Below are 21,763 nucleotides of genomic sequence, written 5' to 3' on the forward strand. Positions count from 1 at the left end.
AGCGGACCGAAGATGCCCCTGAAGCCAGTGCCCTTTGCTAAGGACTCACGGACTCTGCTAGCAGAGAGTTCTGATTTGCTAGAAGTGTAGCTTGTGCTTACTTTGACATTTTTTGTCTTAATTTTTTGAGTTTAAATAAAATGAGACTTAAAAAAATGTTCAAATGTATTTGCTGACATAATTGATAACTAATTTAAGTACCTTGTCAAAATTATGTGTTTTCTTACCAAATTTCAGCCTCAGGACACTTCATTGTTCACAATGCAGACAGACCAGAGCATGATCTCCAACTTGGTGAGTCGATTTTGGTTTGTGTGCTAAAGGAAATTGATTGTTCTAGGTCGTCTAGAGTTTGAATAGCCACAATGTGGTTTCTGGAGCCCCTGCTTTTCTATAATACAGGAGGAAAAGCTGAAAATGACCATGACTGAATTTGATTACTTTTCTTGATAAAGGCACAGTGAAAGCAGGGAAAAGCAATGTTTTGATTATGTTCACAGTGAACCACAGTAAATCTATCAAGGTCTTCGATATTTCCATGTGAATCTAACTTAAGGATTTAAACTGAAATTGCCTAGAGAATTTACGCTTTAAAATATTGGGTCATCAGAAAAGTCATGACATGTTTTTCTCTGCAAAAATGCGCCATGATTTTTCCAATGGCCCAACATACCCTTTCTTTTTTCTTGACTCCAAAACTACATTTCTCAGCTAGCACATTCCTTCATTTTGTGAGTCGTAAAGAAAAAGTAGTGTATAGTAGAATTGTGATTCTAACTTGATGCCAAATGAGAGCAAAGGAAGGCTTAGTTAGGCAATGAATAAGAAAAAGAGAATGGCTACTCTTGGTGTTGGAGGAGAAAGAAACCTGACTTTCAGGGTATGATTCTTACGCAGTGTTGCAGTCGCCGTGGGACACAGCTTACTGGTAACACTGGGAGGAGAGGCCTTACGAGACTGACTTGTGCGTTTGTCACTGCTTCACTACAGAGGATTTTGACTCTGACCATTCGTTCATAATGGTTTTTTGTGGCACTGTGGTCTTCCCATGGGAATAGTGTATAAGTATCTCAGCTCCTGCCTTTCACATTGAAAGTTTGCAATTGGGTTTAAGTATAAGGAATTTTTTCTTTATAGAGTATTTCATTTTTAAGTAATGACTTTTTCTCTGGGAAGTTTGTCTTAAAGTTTAATTTGATAGTTTTGCAAGGGCCCATGTGTCTCTATCACCTTTTAAATAGATTGCCATACTTTTGCCCATTGCCCAGCCAGGAAAATGTCAGGATCTCTGTGGCCTACCGATAAATATTTACATGTTTCAAATACAAATTACATTGGTGTCAGTAATGGGGCCAGGGAGATTTGGGTGATGGGATTGGAGGATGAAATTTTAATCTATCAATTGTGATGGATCTAAGAAAAATTGAGAACTACTGGTATTTTTTATAAAGGAATTGGTCATAATTAGTTAAATTCACACCTATTACTTTTTTATTTTAGAGAGATTTTTGCTAAAGGGCATGTCCTGGAGAGACAGAGAGACTGAAAGCAAGAAATCATCCCCCGGGGGGATGACCACACTGCAGTCCCTTCTTCTCCATTCTCTTCTCAAGATCTTGGGGACACGTGCACATTCACCCAGTGTGTTTTAAGTTGCTAGGTCTGGGTCTCGAACCGTGGTCGACTCTGTGGGAGTTCATTGTCATAACCATTATTCCATCAGGTGGTTCCCACAGCTATTACGTTGATGCAAAAGGTCTAGGTCTAGAATCCTCTAGTTTTCAGTTTCCCTGAACCCATTTTTACCCTCCATAGCTGGTTCTCGGAGCCTCCCTGTCTTCCCTCCCCTGCTCCTGGTACACACTCAAAGCAGCAGAATCTTGTCTCTCTGTTCTTTGGGAGCTTAGTTGTTACATCTGCCTACCGATAAATATTTACATGTTTCAAATACAAATTACATTGGTGTCAGTAATGGGGCCAGGGAGATTTGGGTGATGGGATTGGAGGATGAAATTTTAATCTATCAATTGTGATGGATCTAAGAAAAATTGAGAACTACTGGTATTTTTTATAAAGGAATTGGTCATAATTAGTTAAATTCACACCTATTACTTTTTTATTTTAGAGAGATTTTTGCTAAAGGGCATGTCCTGGAGAGACAGAGAGACTGAAAGCAAGAAATCATCCCCCGGGGGGATGACCACACTGCAGTCCCTTCTTCTCCATTCTCTTCTCAAGATCTTGGGGACACGTGCACATTCACCCAGTGTGTTTTAAGTTGCTAGGTCTGGGTCTCGAACCGTGGTCGACTCTGTGGGAGTTCATTGTCATAACCATTATTCCATCAGGTGGTTCCCACAGCTATTACGTTGATGCAAAAGGTCTAGGTCTAGAATCCTCTAGTTTTCAGTTTCCCTGAACCCATTTTTACCCTCCATAGCTGGTTCTCGGAGCCTCCCTGTCTTCCCTCCCCTGCTCCTGGTACACACTCAAAGCAGCAGAATCTTGTCTCTCTGTTCTTTGGGAGCTTAGTTGTTACGTCTCGCATTGCAAGTGTGGCTAACATTGGCTCTGCCCTGAAGAACTGGGAATCACGTTGAATCCATGTCTTCCAGGAAGCTGTGATGATACAAGGTCATCCCAGGAGCAGGTGCGCTTCCCAGAGTTTGGTTTACCGATATTCTTTGCAAAGTGGCCATGGAAGTTGGTCATCAGCGCTGTATCTGTTAGCCTGCTTCATACAGCGGCACAGTGCATGCTCTGAGGCACGTTTAACCGGTTTGAATCTGCAGTCCATGCTCAGGGCTCAGAGTTGTCACCAAGGTCCTTTACAGTGCTTGTGAAATTAGCTCTCCCAGCATTGGAGAAGCAGGGCTGCAAGGCCAGGGCAATCTTGGAATATGACTAGGCTCCGCCCCACTCTCCCAACCCATCCCCTCTTCCTCTGCATGGATCTGTCTTTCAACTTATTATGGAGAATACCAACCCATGGGCCCCAATGCTGCAGTACCAGTTTTATTCTAAAGGAAGAATTCCATTTCTGACTCTCAGAGTTAAACCATGTGGTATCTTGCTGCCACCAATAAATGTAAAGGGCATATTTCTCCGAGTGTAAGATTGCCACTTGTGCAAACAATAGGAAATCATTAGAGCACTCTAAAATTGGTAAGGCCAGGTATCGACCCATTGGCAATGTCCTTCAAGGGATGCGTCTTGAAGAAAAAATAGGATCGAGGCAGGGCAATTTCTACAGAACTATTTCAGATCTTTCCAGGAGATATTGCTCCCAATTTATCTTTGTTTTCCTTTGAATCTTGATGAAATGTTTACAGTATTACACTACTTTAGGAGAAATAGAAGGATGACTTCTATTTTTAAATTTGAATAGCTGATTCTCTGTACAATCATGCGTCATCCTTACTCATCATTTAGTGAGTTTTATTCATCCCTCTGGAATTTAATTTCCAATGCCGTATTATAGTATTTGGTGTGATATGATAATATAATGAAACATATTTTGACTTGGGGAGATATGCCAGTCCTGTGTCCTCTTCATATTATGTTACTGTTGCATTATCCACTTTCAGCAAGCAAATGTAATTAGACTCATCTATGAAATCATCTTAGTTATTCTTTTCTGATGAACCTTCAGAATTTCTTGAGACATCTCGGAAACCTAGACTGCAATGCAGATATTTTTCATTTTAATTTATGTTTGCAATTTAAAAAAATCTACACTGATAAATTTATTTGACTTATAACTTGAAACTTTGTTGGCACATCTGGCTGCTGACTCTCCACACAGCTTGTGGGGGAAGAGCATCTGCTCCTGCGTTTCTTGGTACTTTGTGCATTACCCTTTGTGTCCTCTGCTGTGAAGGCCACGTGATAGCCTATGTTCTCCTCGCACATCCCGGTGTCTTCAACGTGAGATCGTACCCTGAGTGCGTACAGTATCTGTTTGCTGCTATGAAACGTCTCCCATTATGAAAATGCTTTTGTTGAACAAAAAAGTAAAGTCTTTTCCTATAAAGGACTCCTGAGAGCTTATTAGTTTTATTTTACTCTCTCTTAAAAATTGTATCAGACCACCATTGAAACCCATAAACAATATTAAATATCTGCACACTTGTCTACCAAAATGTACTTTGATTTAATTTTTCCTTTTTAGAAAAATGGTGGTGTGGGGACCAGCAGATGGTGTAATGGTTATGTTTCTAGACTCTCATGTAGGTGACCGCGGATTGAGTCCTGGACCCGGTGGCTTAAACTCAGGCCAGGCATGTGTGCATGTGTGCCCAAAAGCCCATGAGGAGAATAAAGGAGAAGGAATTACAGTGTGGCCATCCCTCGGGGCAGGGTGGTGGTAGTGGTGATTTCTTGCTTTCCGTCTCTCTGGTGAGCACACATGCCCTATTCCAAAAATCTCTTTTAAAAAACGAAAAAAAAAAATGGTGGTGTGATCATGGCATGGATCACAGTGAATGATTTGGTAGGTGCATGGGACAAATATGTTGTTTATTTTTCTAACACTAGGCTATTTATTATTAATTTCTTTTCTTTCTATTTCTTTTTTTTTTTTTCTGAGAGATTTTTACTATAGGGCACATGCGCTTGCTGGAGAGACAGAGACTGACCGAAAGCAAGAAATCAGCCCCTCAGAGGGCTGGCCACACTGCAGTCCCTTTTCCTTCATTCTCCTCTCGCTTTTTTGGGCACTCATGCTCCTGTGCCTGGAGTGAGTTTCAAGTCGCCCGGTCTAGGACTCGAACTGCAGCCAGCCACATGAGAGTACAGTGCCTTAAGCGCTGTATTACCTGCTGGCACCTGTTACTCCTTTTCTGTAACCTCAGCATAACCTTCCCATCACCCCTCTGTGGGACTTGGCGTTAAATTGACTTAGATAAGTGTACTGGGACGTGGGGGGCTTTGGTTGCAAAAGTCTGCTAAAACTAACGGATTTCTCTAATCAGAGTATTCATTGGAAACTGTGAAAATACTTTTAATCTTTTTTTAGAGTTTAAATTTTTTTATGGAAAAGGATCCTAATGAGCACTTGGATGGCCACTCAGTAGTGAAATAATCATGCTAGATAAATATGCTTGTTTATATTAATAAGAATGGAAAATAAAGGAGTCACTTAAAAATTTAGATATAGGGTATGTGCACCCACCAGAGAGAGAGAGAGAGAGAATGTGAGGAAGCACCCCAAAGGAGAGATGGCCGTGCCACAGTCCCTCCTCCAAGTTCCCTTCAGGATTTTGGACACACATGTACACATGCCCAGTGCACTTTTCAAGCCATTGAGTCAAGGACTCGAGCCACGTGAGATCCTGCTACTGCCACCACCATGCCAGCAACTGGCCTGTGGTTCTCTTTAGTGGTTGCCGTGACATGCATTGACTATGATGCTTTCAATGGCTAGTAGTTGTTGTTTTATTTTACTAATTTATAGCATCAGCTAGGCGCTACTTTATAGCACATTCATTCTACTCAGAGCTTCGTGCCTAAAGTTAGACATGTATTCACAGATATGTATATACCAGCTGGACTTGCTATTGAAAGTAGCAATTTAAAACATTTTGCGAATCAAAAATGGGGGGGGAAGGAATGGAAAACAGCTGTAGATACCAGAGATAGTGTGGGAGGAGGGTGGGAAATGGCAGAGGATGAGAAACAGGGGGAGAACATACATATATATATATATGTATATATATATATACATATATATATATACACACACACATATATATGAAATTAAAAATGGAAAATTATCGATGATAACTACGCATTATAACATTTTCTATGCTGTGACGTGCTCAGTAAATGAATGTTAATTTATTAATTAATTTAAAATAAAATAAGTCAAAAGGTCTTGAGCTAAGAGATGCCATAGGTCTGATTCAGCATGTAATCACAGCATTGGGATGATGTGTATGTATAGAAGTCACAGATGGGAAGACCTTACTTTGACCACACAATTAAATGTGTCTAGTTGAGACCATTGGGAATTCTTTCCTGGTCCTTAAAGAACTCATTTTTTCTATGAAATAATTTGATCACTGAAGATTTTGTTGGCGGGAGGAGAATAAAGGAACAGTAATTTACACTGTGGTGGCCAAGTTACCCATGGTCATGGTAACCAGTAGCCAGAAAGCTGGGCCTGTTTCTTCCAGCTTTGGAAGTGGCAAGACAGCCACTTCATAGGGTCCTATTGGTTTGAATGAATGCATTTTAATCCAAATGTTAGGGTGACCTTTTGAATTTTTGGAACAATGCGTAATAGCAGAACTGAAAGATCTCAGAACGGTGTTCCTGGGATTTCTTCCTCACTCCTTCCAACTGGCAAATGTGAGACCTCCTAGCCTCTTCTTTCTCTCTCTTTCTTCCTGTTAAATATAACGAAGTGCTAGTTTTTGGATCTCTTAGTTGTCACAAGGAATGAGTAGTCAAAATGTTGTAAGTAAGTCAAGTTGACAGCGCAACCGGTGAGTCTTCTGCCTTCAAAGAAAATAACGATTCACAGTGATGATAAAAGAGAATTTTAATAAGATTTATTTCCTAGACTTTTCAGTTCTGTAGAGGCCCTTGATGTCAAATTAGGGGTTTTTTCCTTTTCCAGCACAGATTTTGTGAAACTAGTTGCCTATGAGATGTCGAAGATCTTAACTGTCCCGTATTCTGTAATGCCATCTATTCACATGTTGACTCTTTTTCCTTAACTCCCAAAATAAACAATTCAAGGCTGAATCTGAACAGGCTCCACCCACAGAGCTGAAAGCAGAGGAGCCCTCTGCAGCTGCCACACCTGCTGCTGGACTGGACCTTGGACTGGATGCTCGGGCAGAGGAGCCAGTAGAGGAAGCAGCGGTGAGCGCCATGCCACCTCTCTCCCCCCTTCCCTGCCTCACTGCCACAGCCATGCTCATCTCATGACCTCACATGTCACTTCCCATCCATGCGCACTTGGACCATCAAATCTCAGTTTCATCATGGTTCCCGGTTCATAGTCTTTATTCCTTTGTTGGGGAAACTCCATTCCCTTTCATTTTTTAGCAGGAAGATATCCAGAGAACTCATTTTGGAATCTGGAGAAAACTATCACAAAGTTAGAAGCATGGCTCTCTAAAAGGGCCCCTTGATTCTTTGTGATACTCCCCCAGTCATGGTAGATGGTTCTAGAACTTGCAGGTTAGTCTGTCTCTACCTGTGGTGACTGGAGAACCAACGCACCTGCAATCAATAGGAGGGTAATTTCTTTGTTGGTTATGTCTACATGTTGATTACCTGCAACATTTGTAAGTTTGTTAAGGCCCAATGAGTGACTGAAGTCCTATATTGCAAACCTATTATTCTGTAAGGATTCGTACGTGTGCAGCTATTTGCTTAAAGTCAAGTCTGGTGCTAGCTCTCGTGATAAGAGAAGCTTGGAGCGTACTTTATGCTAGGATGGGGTGCTGTCTGCCAGGAAGGCTGCTCTTATCCTGACCCGTGTAGCCATAAAGAACACCAGCTTGCATGAAGCAGAAAGGAGAAAGGAAGGGATGGTAGGGAAAAGGGAAGGGAATGGAAGAAAAAAAAGAATAAGAATGATAAAGAGGAAGGAAGGAAGGATGATTAATTCTTGATGAGTGCTAGTAGGCACCGACTTGAATCGATAATATAACCCCTGTTGAAGTACTAAGGGTTCAGTGTCCATGGAGGGGGAAAAATAGCTTATCCATGAAATGCAGTAGAATGACTCCCAGGAATTTCAGTCATGGGTCAATTCACTCCAGCCAGTATAGAAGCTGTACAGAAAGGAAAACCAATTTCCCTTTTACCAAAAATAACATTGTCTAGATTAGCTACTGAGAGAAATGATGGTTATATTTCATGCTGTTGCTGCCTTAGGTCATCTTCCTGGGAAAAAAGCAGGCCATTTGTAAAGACAATAGTTTATTAATAAAGAATAAGCACCAGGACAAGATAGTGATGCAAATGCTATTTAGCAATGACTCTAGAAAAATGATCAGGGCAAGCAGATTGTGTGGTGGTTATGTCGCTGGACTCCCACATAGTCAGTGGTGGTTCAAGTCCTGGACCTGGTAGATTAAAACTCATGCCAGGAGTATGTGTGTGCATGCCCAATATCCTGAGAGGAGAGCTGAGGAGAAGGGGTTATGGTGTGGCCATCTTTCCTGGTGGGGGATGCCTTCTTGCTTTCTGTTTCTCTGTCTCTCTTTGTCTCTCCAGTAAGCGCATGTGTCCAATGGCAAAAATCTCTCTAAAAAATAATTATCATTATTTTTCTATTTAAAAATAGGGAGTTGGACCAAGTCCTATGCAGAAAACAAGGAGCCTGATGTGATAGATTGACCCTCTCCTAGAAACTTGCTTGCCTGGACTTTGAACCAGGGAATGCTGTGTCCAGGGTTTTCTTCCTAACCCCACTCCCAGATTCACTGGTGATCTCAACAGCTCAGGCCAGGTGGGGCATTTTCATTTGGTGTCAAGCTGTGATGTGTCCTTCTACCTTATCTTTAAGATTATGTAAATAACAAAAGAATGGAAAAATAGAATTGAATTTCTGACTACTTTTATATTTAAGAAGAGAATTGATTTTTTAAAATTATTTTATTTATTATCATTAATTTTAATTTGACCCGACAGAGAGAAAGTGAGATAGCAAGCTACCTTGTCTGGGACTCGAACTGCAATCAGCCATGTGGGAGTCTAGCACCTTAACTACCATGCCACCTGCCGGCCCCAATAATTGATTTTTTTTTAATTTTTAAAAATTTAATTCCATTTGTTATTATTATTATTTTAAAATTTAATCACGGAGAGACAGAGAAAGAGAGAGAAAGGGAAAGCAAGAAAACAAGTCGCCAAGTCCAGGACCTGAACCATGGTTGGTCATGTGGAAATCCAGCACCTTTAAACCACCACACCACCTGCTGGCCCAATAATTGATTTTTAAAAGAATATGGCCAATCACAGGGAGTTAGAAAGATACTAATTTAGATTTTAAGAGAAATCGCTTCAATTCTGAAATCTAATCAAATTCTTATTTTATTCTCTCTTTCTTTCTTTCTTCCTTTCTTTCTTTTCTTCCTTTCTTTCTTTTCTAAGAGAGATTTTTGCTATCAGGTGTGCACACTTGCCAGAGAAACAGAGAGAGACAGAGAGACAGAGAGACAGAAAGTGAGAAATCACCCACTGGGGAGGATGGCCAGGCCACAGTCTCTTCTCCATTCTCTTCTCTGGATTTTAGGCATGCATGCACATATGCTTGGCATGAATTTTAAGCTGTCGGATCTGGAAGTAGAATAGCAACTACATGGGAACACAGTGACACAACCATTATGCAATCTGCTGGCCCTCAATTTTATTTTAAATAACAGCACAGACTTGGCCTTCTTCGCCTTCACCAGCACTTTTAAACACTGATTCCATGCTCCAGGATACCCAGTGTAAGATTTATTTTCCTTTTTTCTTTAGAATTATTTATTTTAGGTACCAGCAGGTGGCATAATGGTTACATCACTGAACTCCCATGTAGTGTACAGTGGTTTGAGCCACAGACACAGAAACTTAAAACAAACGCTGGGTGCTTGTGTGTGCATGCCCAAAATCCTGAGGGATTGCGGCATTGCCATCCTCCCAGGGGATGATTTCTCACTTTCTCTCTCTCCAGTGAGTGTATGTACCCTATATAGCAAAACAAAAACAGAAACAAAAACCCTCTCTTGAAAAAAAAAGATTTTTATATTTTATTTAATTTATCATTATTATTTAATTTGCTGTAGGGCAGGTGTGCTCACCAGAGAGAAACAAAGAGAGAGAGAGGGAAAGAAGGAAAGCAAGCTGCCAGATCCAGGACTTGAACTGCAGTTGGCCATATGGGAGTCCAGTGCCTTAACTACCACACCACCTACTGCTCTCCTGCCCAAGAGTGAGATTTAGTTCCATATTGCCTGTGGTTTTGAGCAGGGGCAGAGTGTGAAGTGCAGTAGAGTCCAGATGTGGAACAGACAAGCTCCTGTGTTAAGTCCAGGCTCAGACGCCGATTCTCTATGACCCTCTCTCAGGATGCTGTGGTTATACACCACGCACACTCCTCCTCCTCTGAGCAAACTTGTACAAGTTGTTCTTCTGTTTTTTCTCATTTCCAAAGTCATGGTTTTCCAACGAACAATATTAGCAACTCCTAATTATTGAGTATCTACTTTGAAATACCTACTACACACCCACACACCCCCCCCACACACACACAATTTATAATCTTAACCTAAGAACGATACTAGAAAATATTTTACAAATTATGTCACATGCAGGAACCATCAACAAAACCAGCTTCCCCAATTAAGGAGATTTTTGGAAGAATTCTTTATTCTGAAGTTGTTTTTTTTGTTTTTTTTTTTCTCTTAAAGTTTATAGGTGTACTTTAGAGAATCAAAAATTTCAATTTCTTGTGGGATATAAAGGAGGATCCAGGAAGGGTTCACATATCCCCTCTAACCCACAGGGGATGTAAGAATATGGGTACAGAGCTCACAGTGCAATCCTCAGTTTCCAAGGGAAAGGAATGAATCAAGCTCATTTCTCCATGTGGATTACAGTAATAGTGTCCGTTAAGTGGGTAAAGCTTACAAGAATTTATTTTGCCTAATGATTACCTACCATGACCACTCTCCATGTGTTTAGAGGAGGCATACCTGGATGAGATCAGTCCTCCTCTGTCTTCCCTTCTCCCTAGGAGAACAGTCTCCCATGGAATGTATTTTTGTTTTGCAACACATACTTGTAGTTTGGTCATCATAATCCAATGTAATGTTAGGGTTATTTTTTCCTAAATAAAGGCCTCTTCTCTTGCTAGGTGTGTGACATTTGGTGTTAAAAACATGAAAGTCTACGTCATGTCCCAAATATTGATGAACAGGCTGGCAGTGGTTGTCCTCGGTCAGGATGGGTTGACATGACCTTTTGAGGTAATCCTTCGTAGTGCTGAAATGTCACCGCACAGTTATTAGTTCAGCTGTGGACAGAATGCATTTTATCTGAGGTAAAGTTTGTGGTGGTTTTGTTAAAAACAAACAAATAAAAAAGAAAGAGAATGGAGGCAAGTTTAATTTCAAAAAGAGGAAATTTTAGCAGCAGTTCCCGGAGAAACCAGAGCTTTCAAGAGAAGCTCAATGATTATATTTTCATTGGTTTATTCTCCACATGGCTAACTTTGTGTCTGATTCATTTCTACAATATAAATATTACCAGATGTCTACAAGGATGCATTTTGAGAACAAATACTCTTATTTCATCCTTCCCCAGGTATTTCTATGCAATGTAAATATTCTTTAAGGAAAAAAATGATTTCAATATTTGTTTCAGTATCTACATAAGATGATTAGGTTAAAATGCAGATAAAGATGAGTACTGAGCCCATTCATAGTGTATTATTTGGTTATAGTCCATCATTTATAATGTATGTCATTTCTTTCCAGAAGATACAATTTTACCTATGTTTATTTCATTATCTTACAGAGTGTAGCCTCTCAATTCTTCCCAAATTCCTGTCAGCTTCTGGACTTTGCTCAAATGATATGCTGTAGATTGCTGCTCTTTTGTCTCCTGTTATTTAAAAGAAATGCCGCTCTGTAATTAAGTTTAGGGTTAACATATTTTCCAAAGCATGTAAGTAGAAAAAAGACTGAGATAATGATGCTTTTGGAATAATTGGAGCATCCTGGAAGATAAAACTGTCTTGACTCATTATTTGGGGGAGCACACTTTGGTTTTGTTCTGTTTCGTTTTTTAAAAATTTCACCAAGCCTTAGCTGACTTGCCAAGGCCAGCTTAAACCACCAGATGTGTGTGTATCAGAATGTCCAGACTGCAGTCTCTCAACCCTGTTTTGCCGTAATATTTCTGCTCGATCCTCTCTCACTGGTCTGGCAGACGCATGTCTGTCCTTGGAGGTGCAGGCTGTGTGCTGGCCCAGGGGCACAGGGCTGCAGTGTGGAGGTGGCATCTGCATTGTTGTTTCCACAGATCAGACAGCATGGCCAGGGCAGCCCGCTGTGACAGGCACTGGGTTTTCTCCTTGTGCAGAGTAAACGGGTGCTGGGTCCACTGCTTCCCAGATGTGCCCTCCATCGTGTCAGAGCAAGGCTCCAGAGATGAGAGCAGACTAGGGAGTGTGGCTTATTGTCCGGCACTCAAGCGCTCCTATTGAAGCATGCTCTATGTTAAATTGTCAACACACACATACACAAGCACACACACTCACACACACATGCATACACATACACACACACAAACACGCAGATTTTTTTAGAGGTTTTTGCCTTAGGGTGTGTGCGCTCCCCAGAGAGGAAGAAAGAGAGAGAGACAGAGAGACAGAGAGTGAGAGGAAGTGAGAAATCACCTCCTGGGGGATGAGAAGTCTGCAGACCCTTCTCCTCCATTCTCCTCCCAGGATCCTGGGCATGCATGCACACATGCCTGGCATGATTTTCAAGCTACTGCGTCTGGGCCTCGGACTGCAGTCAGCCATGTGGGAATCTAGCGATGTAACCACTACGCTCTCTGCTGGCCTCCCCCAGCAGATTTTTAATGGCAGCCCTACAGATGGATAGACCTTCCTCCCTTCCCAGAGGAAAAAGATCTCAGCAGTGGTGTGTTTGCAGCAGCTACTTACATTTTCAGTGCCTCTCAGGCCACACAAGTGGTTTTGTTTCTTCTCATTCCAAGGTATCCCACTGTATCTTTCTCTCTTTCTACTTTAACCCCTGTGTGCACAGCCAGGCCCAGAGGGGCTTCCTCCAGCTCCACAGCTGGTCAGTGCAATGGCCAGAACTAACCACCATCCCCAGGTCCTTCTCCAGGGCTGTGTCCATGCCCTCCCACTCCCCACTGCGAAACCAGAACATCGGGCCCTATGGTCAGCCCAGGTCTGAAATCATGTTAATCCCTGCCTTGGGAGCATAGCCATGAATGCCCACTTCCTAAATGTTCCCAGTTGTAACTCCGTAGAGTGCTGGGTGAATCAAGTGGAGATTGGTTGGTCTTCTTTCCCACTTGCTTCTACTACAGAAATTGTTTTGAACAATGACATCTACAGGATGACTGTCAAAAATGCTGGAGAGAAATTCTATCTATATAACCTCTTCTTGATAGCTTCTTACTGTGTAATTTGCTATTGATTAGGAGGGACTCGATGACGTGTTTGCTTGATGCCCAGATGGTACATGTACGTGTGTAAGAATGTTGCTCATGACCTGTGAGCCTCACTGTAAAGGTTAGCATCCCAAGCATGGGGGCGACTGTATTGGCTTGCGCGGGACTTGTCAGTGGAACTGGTGTGTCTGGGCAGGAATTCCAGGTCTAGGATTGCTGGGGAACTCTCATTTGTCTTCTTGAATCCTGGCTGGTGTGATAAATCAGCGTTTAGAGTCAGATGGTTCCAATCCTGGTTTACTGACTGGATGAACTGCTTGACTCTCTAAGTATTAGTTGAGCTGTCTAGAAAATGGGAATGCTATGTAATAAAGGTGTTAGAAGAATAATGATAGTAAATGTCAACCACTTGAGAGAGTGCCTGAAAAACAGAAAATTCACAGTATGCCAGTTTCCTTCACAGGCTATGGAATGTGCACCTGTTGGAACTGCTGAGCAGAGGCTTGTCTGTACATCAGCATTACTCTCCATGTTTGGGGTGAATTGATAAGCTCGGAACCAGTGATCTTCTAGTCACCGTGAGAGCAAATGTCAGGAAGTTGACTACACTGACTCTCGTGTAAACTGCCTTGTAGCCATGGAAGGATATCATTGAGCTAAAATTTAAAATAATGTATATACATCATATTCTTTACTTGCCATCTATGTCATTTACTTTGGGAGGGTTTTAAAAAAATTAAATGCATCGTAGAAGTGCATAAACAAAGATTGTGAGAAAACTGAAAACCCTGATAAATCACACAACAAATCTGATTTACTATAACTAGTTTTTATCATTTTAATGCTCTTGTATAGTAAAAATAGCATTTTGATAAAGTTGAAATATTGATAGTATTATATTTTGAAGATATTAGCACAGCCCAGGAGACTTTTTAAATAAACCAAATCCTAAATGAGTCCTTGAGGCATGATAGCCGGGCCTAGTGTAGAAATATCCTATGTTGACGAACCTTTCCTCCACCTCCACCTAGAGAAGGGCAGTAGGCGGCTCCTGCCCCATCGGGACGGAGTGTTTTCTGATGCCCAGGTCATCTGGGGCCCTCTGCTACTCTCACACTAGCACATTCTTATCACACGTATTTGAGGGACTCATGACAGGTGGCTGGATAGAAAACCTTGGTGAGCCCCTCCCCAGCTTCTGTTCTGAAAAGAGCATCTAAGAGTCCCCAGATAGAGTGTAAAGCAGAATAAATAAAATGTTTCCATGTCTACTGGGAATCTTAGTCCTAGAGAGGTGTCACCTAACTGACCAATTAAAGTAGCCTCCTCTATCTGTGGAGGGTATGTTCTGAGACACCTCATGGATGCCTGAAATTGTGCATAGCAGCGAATCCTTTATATTCCGTGGTTTTGACCTGATAAGATGGTGCCACAGTGACTGATGAGCAGTGAGGGACTTGCTGGACAAAGGGTGATGTACATCCCAAGCAGGCTGGAATAGGGCAGTGCAAGAGCGCGTCATGCTGCTCAGGGCAGCGTGCAATTTGAAACTTATAAATGGTTTACTTTTGGAATTTCCATGTCATAGTTAAGAACCACTATTGACTATGGGTAACTGAAACCACAGAAGGCAAAACTGTGGCTAAGGGGAATTACTATAAATACATTTAAACATTAGTATAGGACCTGTAGAACAAATGAAAAAGAAAAGGACTGCATACTGCTAGATCTAAAATTCTCTTTAAAGAACAAACAAAATTTACCCGAGGCACAGAGATGAAATTCGAAAATTGCCTTTCTTTCGTTAGTAGAATTTATGATGACACAGGAACTTAAAGACATGATCATAAGGCAATAGCATTGAGAAGAAAAGAGTTTGCTTGTGAAGCAAATGAAAAGAGAGCTTAATGATGTAAGAAAACATTATAGGGGGAGGAAATTTAATACTAGAATTAAAATTTGCATGAGAAGTGATAAAGACCAGAAGGAATAGAGATTACGCAATATGAGAACAAACTAGAGCTTTCTCAACACGGAGCAGAAAGCACAGGCATGGGGTGGCCCGAGCAGTGGAGCAGTTAAGCCCTGTGCACTGGGAGTCAGATTCTCCTTGTGCCAACCTCACTGGAATCCTGGTGCCAGCAGCTTGAATAACTGTTCTAGGCACATGTGCTTGTGTGCCCCAAATCTTGATGGGATGGAGAAATGGAGAAAAAAGGATTGTGCTATTATCACACCCCATTGGGTGGGCTCCCTCTCTCTGTTTCTCTCTCACATGTGCCTTCTGGAAATTAAAAAAAGAAGGAAAGAAGCAAAAGTGATAGATTTGAGTGTCAAAGAGTGCGATTACAAGTCCTGGATTCTTGTCAATCCTAAAGAAGATATGGAATGACTGTTGGAAGAAGCAGCAGTAGCCAGTATGACAGGAGAAGCCATGCTCAGCTCAGGTCTTCCAAGCTGAAGGGATACCTGCACATAGAACATAGAAATCACCAGCAAAGGGGAAAGTAATGAGGAGAGGCTAGCACTTAAATGTATTCTTTTACAATATTCTAAAATTACCAAGAGAGAAACGCCAAGTTACTTACATAGGTTACCCCTTTAGACTAACATTGGATCTCTCAACTGAAACAATGCCGGCAAGGAAAGAATGGGAAGACATATTTAAAACTGAAAGAAAAACAATTTCAGCCAAGAGTACTATATCCATATACCCAGTAAGATTATCCTTCAGATGGGGAGGAGAAATAAAATCATTCCCAGATAAACAAATGCTGAAAGAATTCACGAAATGCCCGACCGGGGGTGGGGCGTGGCAGCAGATGTCATAGCAGTTACATCGCTGGACTCCCATATTTCTGACTGTGGTTAAAGTCCCAGACCTGGTTGTTTGAAACTAACACTGGGCACAAGATCCTGGGGAGAGACTGGAGGAGAAGGGATTGCAGCGTAGCCATCTCTCTGGAGGGTGGGGGGTGATTTCTCACTTTCCCTCTCACTGTCTCTGTTTCTCTCTCGGTTGAGTGCATATGGCCTAAGGCAAAAATCTCTCAAAAAAACTTAGAAATACTACACCTGGAACACTAAAGGGAGATAAATAAAAGTAAGAGAAATCAGGAAAAAAAGAGAGAAAGTAGCAACATGACAGAAAAGTCTACACACTTTGATAATAACATTAAATGACTTACTTTCATGGCGTCCTCTAAGGGCCTGGCTAGTTTCTGTCACCCGGTCGTGCTCCCCTCCGCAGGATCCATGCCTAGACTGCTGTTGCACTGCGTTCCTGTCGTCCCACTTTGGAAAACTCTGCCAGTGCAGCCACTGTGTTTAAAGGGCCGTGACAAGACGCCGTAATCCTGCTGCTTTCTGCCAGGGAGATCACTGAGGCAGAAGACAGGCAGCAGCGCGGGCTGTCTGTGTAGTAAGGGGACCAAGCAGGTCCCGTGTTCCGGTGTGACAAATATGCAAATTCACAATCCCGGTGGCGGCCCTCATGGGCCCTGTGCATACAGTAAACATGTACTGAGGTCACAGTGAACATTTCAGTCTCTCGACATGAGCTTTTTTTTTTACCATGAGGTTATTTAACCAGTAGCTCAGTTTGGTAAAAAATAGGATAACAGGGCCTGCAGGTGGTGTGGTGGCTGAGGTGCTGTACTCCCACATAGCCAGCCATGGTTCGATTCCTGGACCTGGTGGCTTGCTTTCTCACTTTCTCTCTCTCTCTCTTTCTCTCTCTTTCTCTCATCAAATTAAAATAATAATAATGATAAATAAAATTGAATGTTTTTTTAAAAAATAAGATAATAGCATTTCTGTTAACCTTTGCAGTAAAAAATTTTATAGCCTTCAATATCAAAAGCTTGAAATACTTCTCATAGTTTCAGTTCTCTGGTCTCCTAGGGTAGCATTTTAGAAAACGCAAATAGCCGTCATTTATCATGTGGCTTTTCCTTGCAGGTGTCACATCTACAGTAACAAGCAGAGCATAGGAACTGTTTTTCTTTTAAGATCCACAAATAGCTAACAAATCGGAATGAATACAAACAGCAGTACAAGAGGGATAACTGTCCCCGGGAGCGCGCCCACTCTTTCATTGATCCTACCTGGCACTAACATCTGGTCTGAACAGACGGTTTCCTGCTTTCTGTTGTATCCGTATGTTGTCCTATTAGTACAATCAGTAAATCCATCTTGGAAACACTTCGGGAAAAGCAAAAAGTGGGGAGCAGGTTCCACACATAGAGGGAGTGCTGGGCACCTGTGATGGTCAGACCAGTCTCAGGACAGAAAGCTCGAGGTCAGCCAGGCATGGCGGTGGGTGACCCTTCTGTGTACGTAATGTCCTAAGTGAGGTAATAGCAAAGTGTTCCTCAGTGAGTGTTCCCGAAGAAATGGGAATTCAGGACTGCTGGACTCAGAAGAGAAGGGAGGAGTTCATTTCTTCCCTCTCCAGTAGGTCGCTGAGATTGTTAGGCCTTTCCTGTGTGCAAAGTCCCGGTATCCTTAGTACCCTGCCTTTGCCGGCATTGCTAATAGCACTGTTTTGGTGATTCACGTCCTCGTTGCTATCGATGCTTTTCTACATACTCCGTTTCTTATTCACGACTTTCCCTGACAGAGGTCAGCAGTGGTGGAGGTGCAGAGCCCGAGTGTCAGAGTCCAGTCAGACGGAGCTCCTCGCCTCCACCTGCTGGTGGCCGGTGTCACCACAGCGATGCTGTGGGGTCTAAGCACATCCAGCCAGCACTACCTGTTCAAATGATTTAGCAAATAGGTGATGACGTGTGTCTTGCGATAGTAAAATTGGACAAACCCAGTGGAGGGAGAGAGTAAGTGAGCTCAGTGTGGGCTGACGATGAACGTTGTTTGTTTGGGAAGAGAAAAATGACCTCTGACCACACGGATGTATCACAGAAATATACCCCGTGTGGGATTAATATCCATTCAGTTGAGAGTAGAATCCAATGACAGTGTGCACTTGGAACAGACGTGTATAGGAGGGCGTTTGTGTGCTTACTTGGGGAGCAGCCTATGGAATATCGCAGCATCTGCCTTCAGATCTGTAGATTGAGAAGTCCGTGTGTGTGTGTAGAGGTATGTTCTGTCCTTTTCTTATTCTGTGCATGTATATGGAATCACCCGGTTCAAAGGAGTTGAAACCAGTGAGATCGTTGTATGTGTGATTTTCCCGGACAGACAGAAAAGTGTGAACCACACAGAATTGTGACCACACGATTTTTCTTCTACTTTCGGTCCTCTAGGTTCAGGGTATGCACGCTGTCTCTCTGTGGAGTGTAAGAAACCTTGCTGGGCCCTAGATATCCTGGAGAAAGCCTACTGATTTCTCCAACAATAAAACTGTGAACAATTTTTTTATTGTCTTTTTCCAGATGCTCTCCTAATTCATGTTCTGATTGTTACTCTTAGGGTTAGAGTTATAGCAGCACCCATTATAAAAGATTAATGCTTATTTGTAGTGAATACACAATTCTCTTAGATTTTTAAACAAACTTTTTTATTATTGTGAGGCTTTTAGTCATTAACGAAAGTGTAAATCCCCATTTACATATTACCCCATTTTAATCATTCTCACCATTTATACCTCACTTTACATGCGTATTTGTTACCATTCCTCTAAAAAGATTACTTCTCCCAACTCATGTACTTTAATGATAGGGTGGGAGAAAAGCAAAAATGCTACGTCATGGCGAGGGAGTGCAATTCTGGATCATCGCACATTGTGTGTGGAAAGCCAAATTCTCAGAATAGGGGATTCTTGTGGGAGAGGGACGTAAATTTCAGAAAATATGAGTAATCCTCGGGCATATGACAAATAAGATAGCTGCTAACATTTTTTTTTTCATCCTCAAAGTAAAATACTATGTTGTAGAACTATATATTCTACAGTATAGCAGGTTGCTTAATCTATTACCTATAACACTGAGCCAGAGGAAGGACTTTTCAAATGGCTTTACTCAGAGGGTATGCGGCCCCTGCCCACCAGGAGGCGCTCTCCCTCGCTCTCCCTGGTATTCTGAGGGTTAACACTGAACTCCTGGAACATTAGGGCTTTACTAGGATGGACTGGGCAGAATGTACTCAATAAAGACAAAGAACCACTAAGCTACTCTCACCAGCAAGATGGGTTTCTGAAATACCGGTCCTGAACATGTTTCGGAAGCTCAGTCTAATACTCTCCTCCCCTAGGCCTTCTGATTTAAACCTTTCAGGTTATACCTGCCAAGTGGATGTTGCAGTTTTGAAGAACTGGACTCCAGAACAGTTTGTTCCAAACTAAAACTTCGGATTGTCCTTTATTTATTTCGTTATTATTGCAAGCTTTAAATACTATCTAAAACCCTTATTTTTAACTATAATCTTAGAAATAAAATTGTCTTTTTTTTATTTTTTCATTTTGCTTCTCCCAGTAAAAAGTCCAAAATCTGATTTAGGCAATTTGGCATTTTGCTAGCCAACATACATGGTTCTACCGATACTTAGAATGATAAAATGCATATTTGACAGCAAAAGTTATTTTCCTTTACTCTCAAAAATTCTCATTGAGAAAGTCCTTTTTTTCCCCCCCTTCTTTGATTTGGCTTCTAGGACCTTCCCCATAAAGAAGTGATACTAAAATACAGGTTTTCTAAATTCTGACTTTGTATAAGGGTGTTTTGCTCATAGAGCTTTTCTTCACAACCCAGGAATTAGGCCCAGGCTCTTTCCATCCTGCAACTCCGATGTCTCCGAAGGTCTTCTCTTGTTACTTTTAGCAAAAGTGTAAACAGCTTGTGGAGAGGACCACCATAGTCTAAAAGCCATGTCTCGGGAATGGCATGTGTCACTCACATTCAAATCCAACTCCTGCACCTGACAGCAAGGACAGTGGAGAGTAGAATCCCCACGATCAGGAGGAGGAAGGCAGCGTTGATGAGCAGAAGGCAGGCATGCCGTGTGCAGATCTGGAACCCGGTCCCTGACAAAGCGAGCCTGGCACTCTGAGAGGCCGCAGCAGAGGGGAGAGGAGTGGCAGGTGGAGGTGGAGGGCAAGGCCTAGCGGAGGCCCGGGAGGTACAGACAGGGCCTTGAGTGGCAGGTGGAGGGCGAGGCCTAGTGGAAGCCCGGGAGGTACAGACAGGGCCTTGAGTGGTAGGTGGAGGGCGAGGCCTAGCGGAGGCCCGGGAGGTACAGGCAGGGCCTTGAGTGGCAGGTGGAGGGCGAGGCCTAGCGGAGGCCCGGGAGGTACAGGCAGGGCCTTGAGTGGCAGATGGAGGGTGAAGCCAGGTGGAGGACGAGGCCTAGCGGAGGCCCAGGAGGTACAGGCAGGGCCTTGAGTGGTAGGTGGAGGGCGAGGCCTAGCGGAGGCCCAGGAGGTAAAGAAGGGTCTTTGGCTCTACCTTGCAGATGGTCCCTGGAACTGAGGCTGAGGCGGCTGGTGGAGCCCTGGTGTCAGCAGTCGAGGGGGCCCCAGTGGAAGCAGCAGAGGCAGAGAAGGCAGCTGTCCCTACTGAGGAAGGAGAAAGTTTGGAGGAGGCCAGAACTGAAACCGAAGCCATGGAGACTGTAGATAGTGACAGACCTCAACCAGAAGAGGCAGAAGCAGCAGCACCTCAGGTAAGCGACCTCCTGAAGGGTCGTCAGACCTGGGGTGCCAGTGAGAAACGCCGTGTCAGTGGGTCAGTGACCACTCTGCCGGGAACAGGTCTGTAGCCATTGTCCCTAATCCACCTGTCAATCGATGTAAATATGTGTGCAAATGTACACACACGGATATGTCTGTCTCCACACACACGCATGCGCGCACACACACACACACACATACACACACACACACGGCGACTTCAAAAGTTCCTGGAAATAGGGAATTAAAGTATGAGTTTATTTTGGTGGCAACAAAGGTAAAATCTATGGATAGTTTATCCATAATATTCATTTTCCATGAACTTCTTGAAGACCCCATATTCAGATTCTCGGAAAGAGAGTCCTGGCGTCTCCCCTTCTGGGCTGTGAGGTCCCACACAGGACCCAGGGCGTGGCTGACAGCCTCAGCACAGAAAGGGGACATGGACGCTATGGGACAAAGTGATGATGCTCAGGTGAGGCAGGGGGGGAACGGGAATACCAGGGGAACAGGGTCACGCAGAGGACTCTCACAAAGTCCCCAAGGTGGGACCCCGGCCCAGGGGCAGGCACGTGTGAGACTCAGTATTCAGGTGAAGCCACAGTGCCACTGTGACCGCTCCGTGGCTGCTCTTCCCATCTGCAGCCCCAAGGGCCCCCTCTGTGCGGCATTTTCAAAGGGAAATGGGCTGGTCAGTGCACCTGCTGTGGAGCCCGCCCGCCCGCTCTGCGCTGCATGGGAGCAGCGCGCACAGCAGCAAACCGCCTCGCCTTGACTACCAGAGCGCGGCCAGGTCCAAGGACCCAGAAATTACCCCCGAGGTTTGGTGCCCAGGAGAGATAGAAAGAGGCAGGTGGCAAAGCAGGAGGCCTAAAGGCTGAGAGCCAGCTGGGCGTGGGGACCGGAGGCAGTTAGTCCTGGGGGGAGGGGAGGGGACGCAGGTGGTCCCAAGGTGGCCCCCAAAGCCTCCTTCCCAATGTC

The 21,763-nt window shown here is 43.2% G+C and overlaps 1 protein-coding gene across 1 annotated transcript in view; it reads left to right on the plus strand.

The window, feature by feature from the left end:
• The window catches only part of AMPH (amphiphysin), a 175,697-nt gene that overhangs the window by 143,383 nt on the left and 10,551 nt on the right, over nt 1-21,763 (plus strand). Inside the window, exons 17-19 of the mRNA XM_006143037.1 lie at nt 238-294; nt 6,745-6,870; nt 20,566-20,775. Of these exons, the coding sequence (XP_006143099.1) occupies nt 238-294; nt 6,745-6,870; nt 20,566-20,775 (393 nt within the window). The remainder of the gene's footprint in view (nt 1-237; nt 295-6,744; nt 6,871-20,565; nt 20,776-21,763) is intronic.

This window comes from Tupaia chinensis, unplaced genomic scaffold (genome assembly GCF_000334495.1).
Source record: "Tupaia chinensis unplaced genomic scaffold, TupChi_1.0 Scaffold000088_1, whole genome shotgun sequence".
Classification (NCBI taxonomy): domain Eukaryota; kingdom Metazoa; phylum Chordata; class Mammalia; order Scandentia; family Tupaiidae; genus Tupaia; species Tupaia belangeri.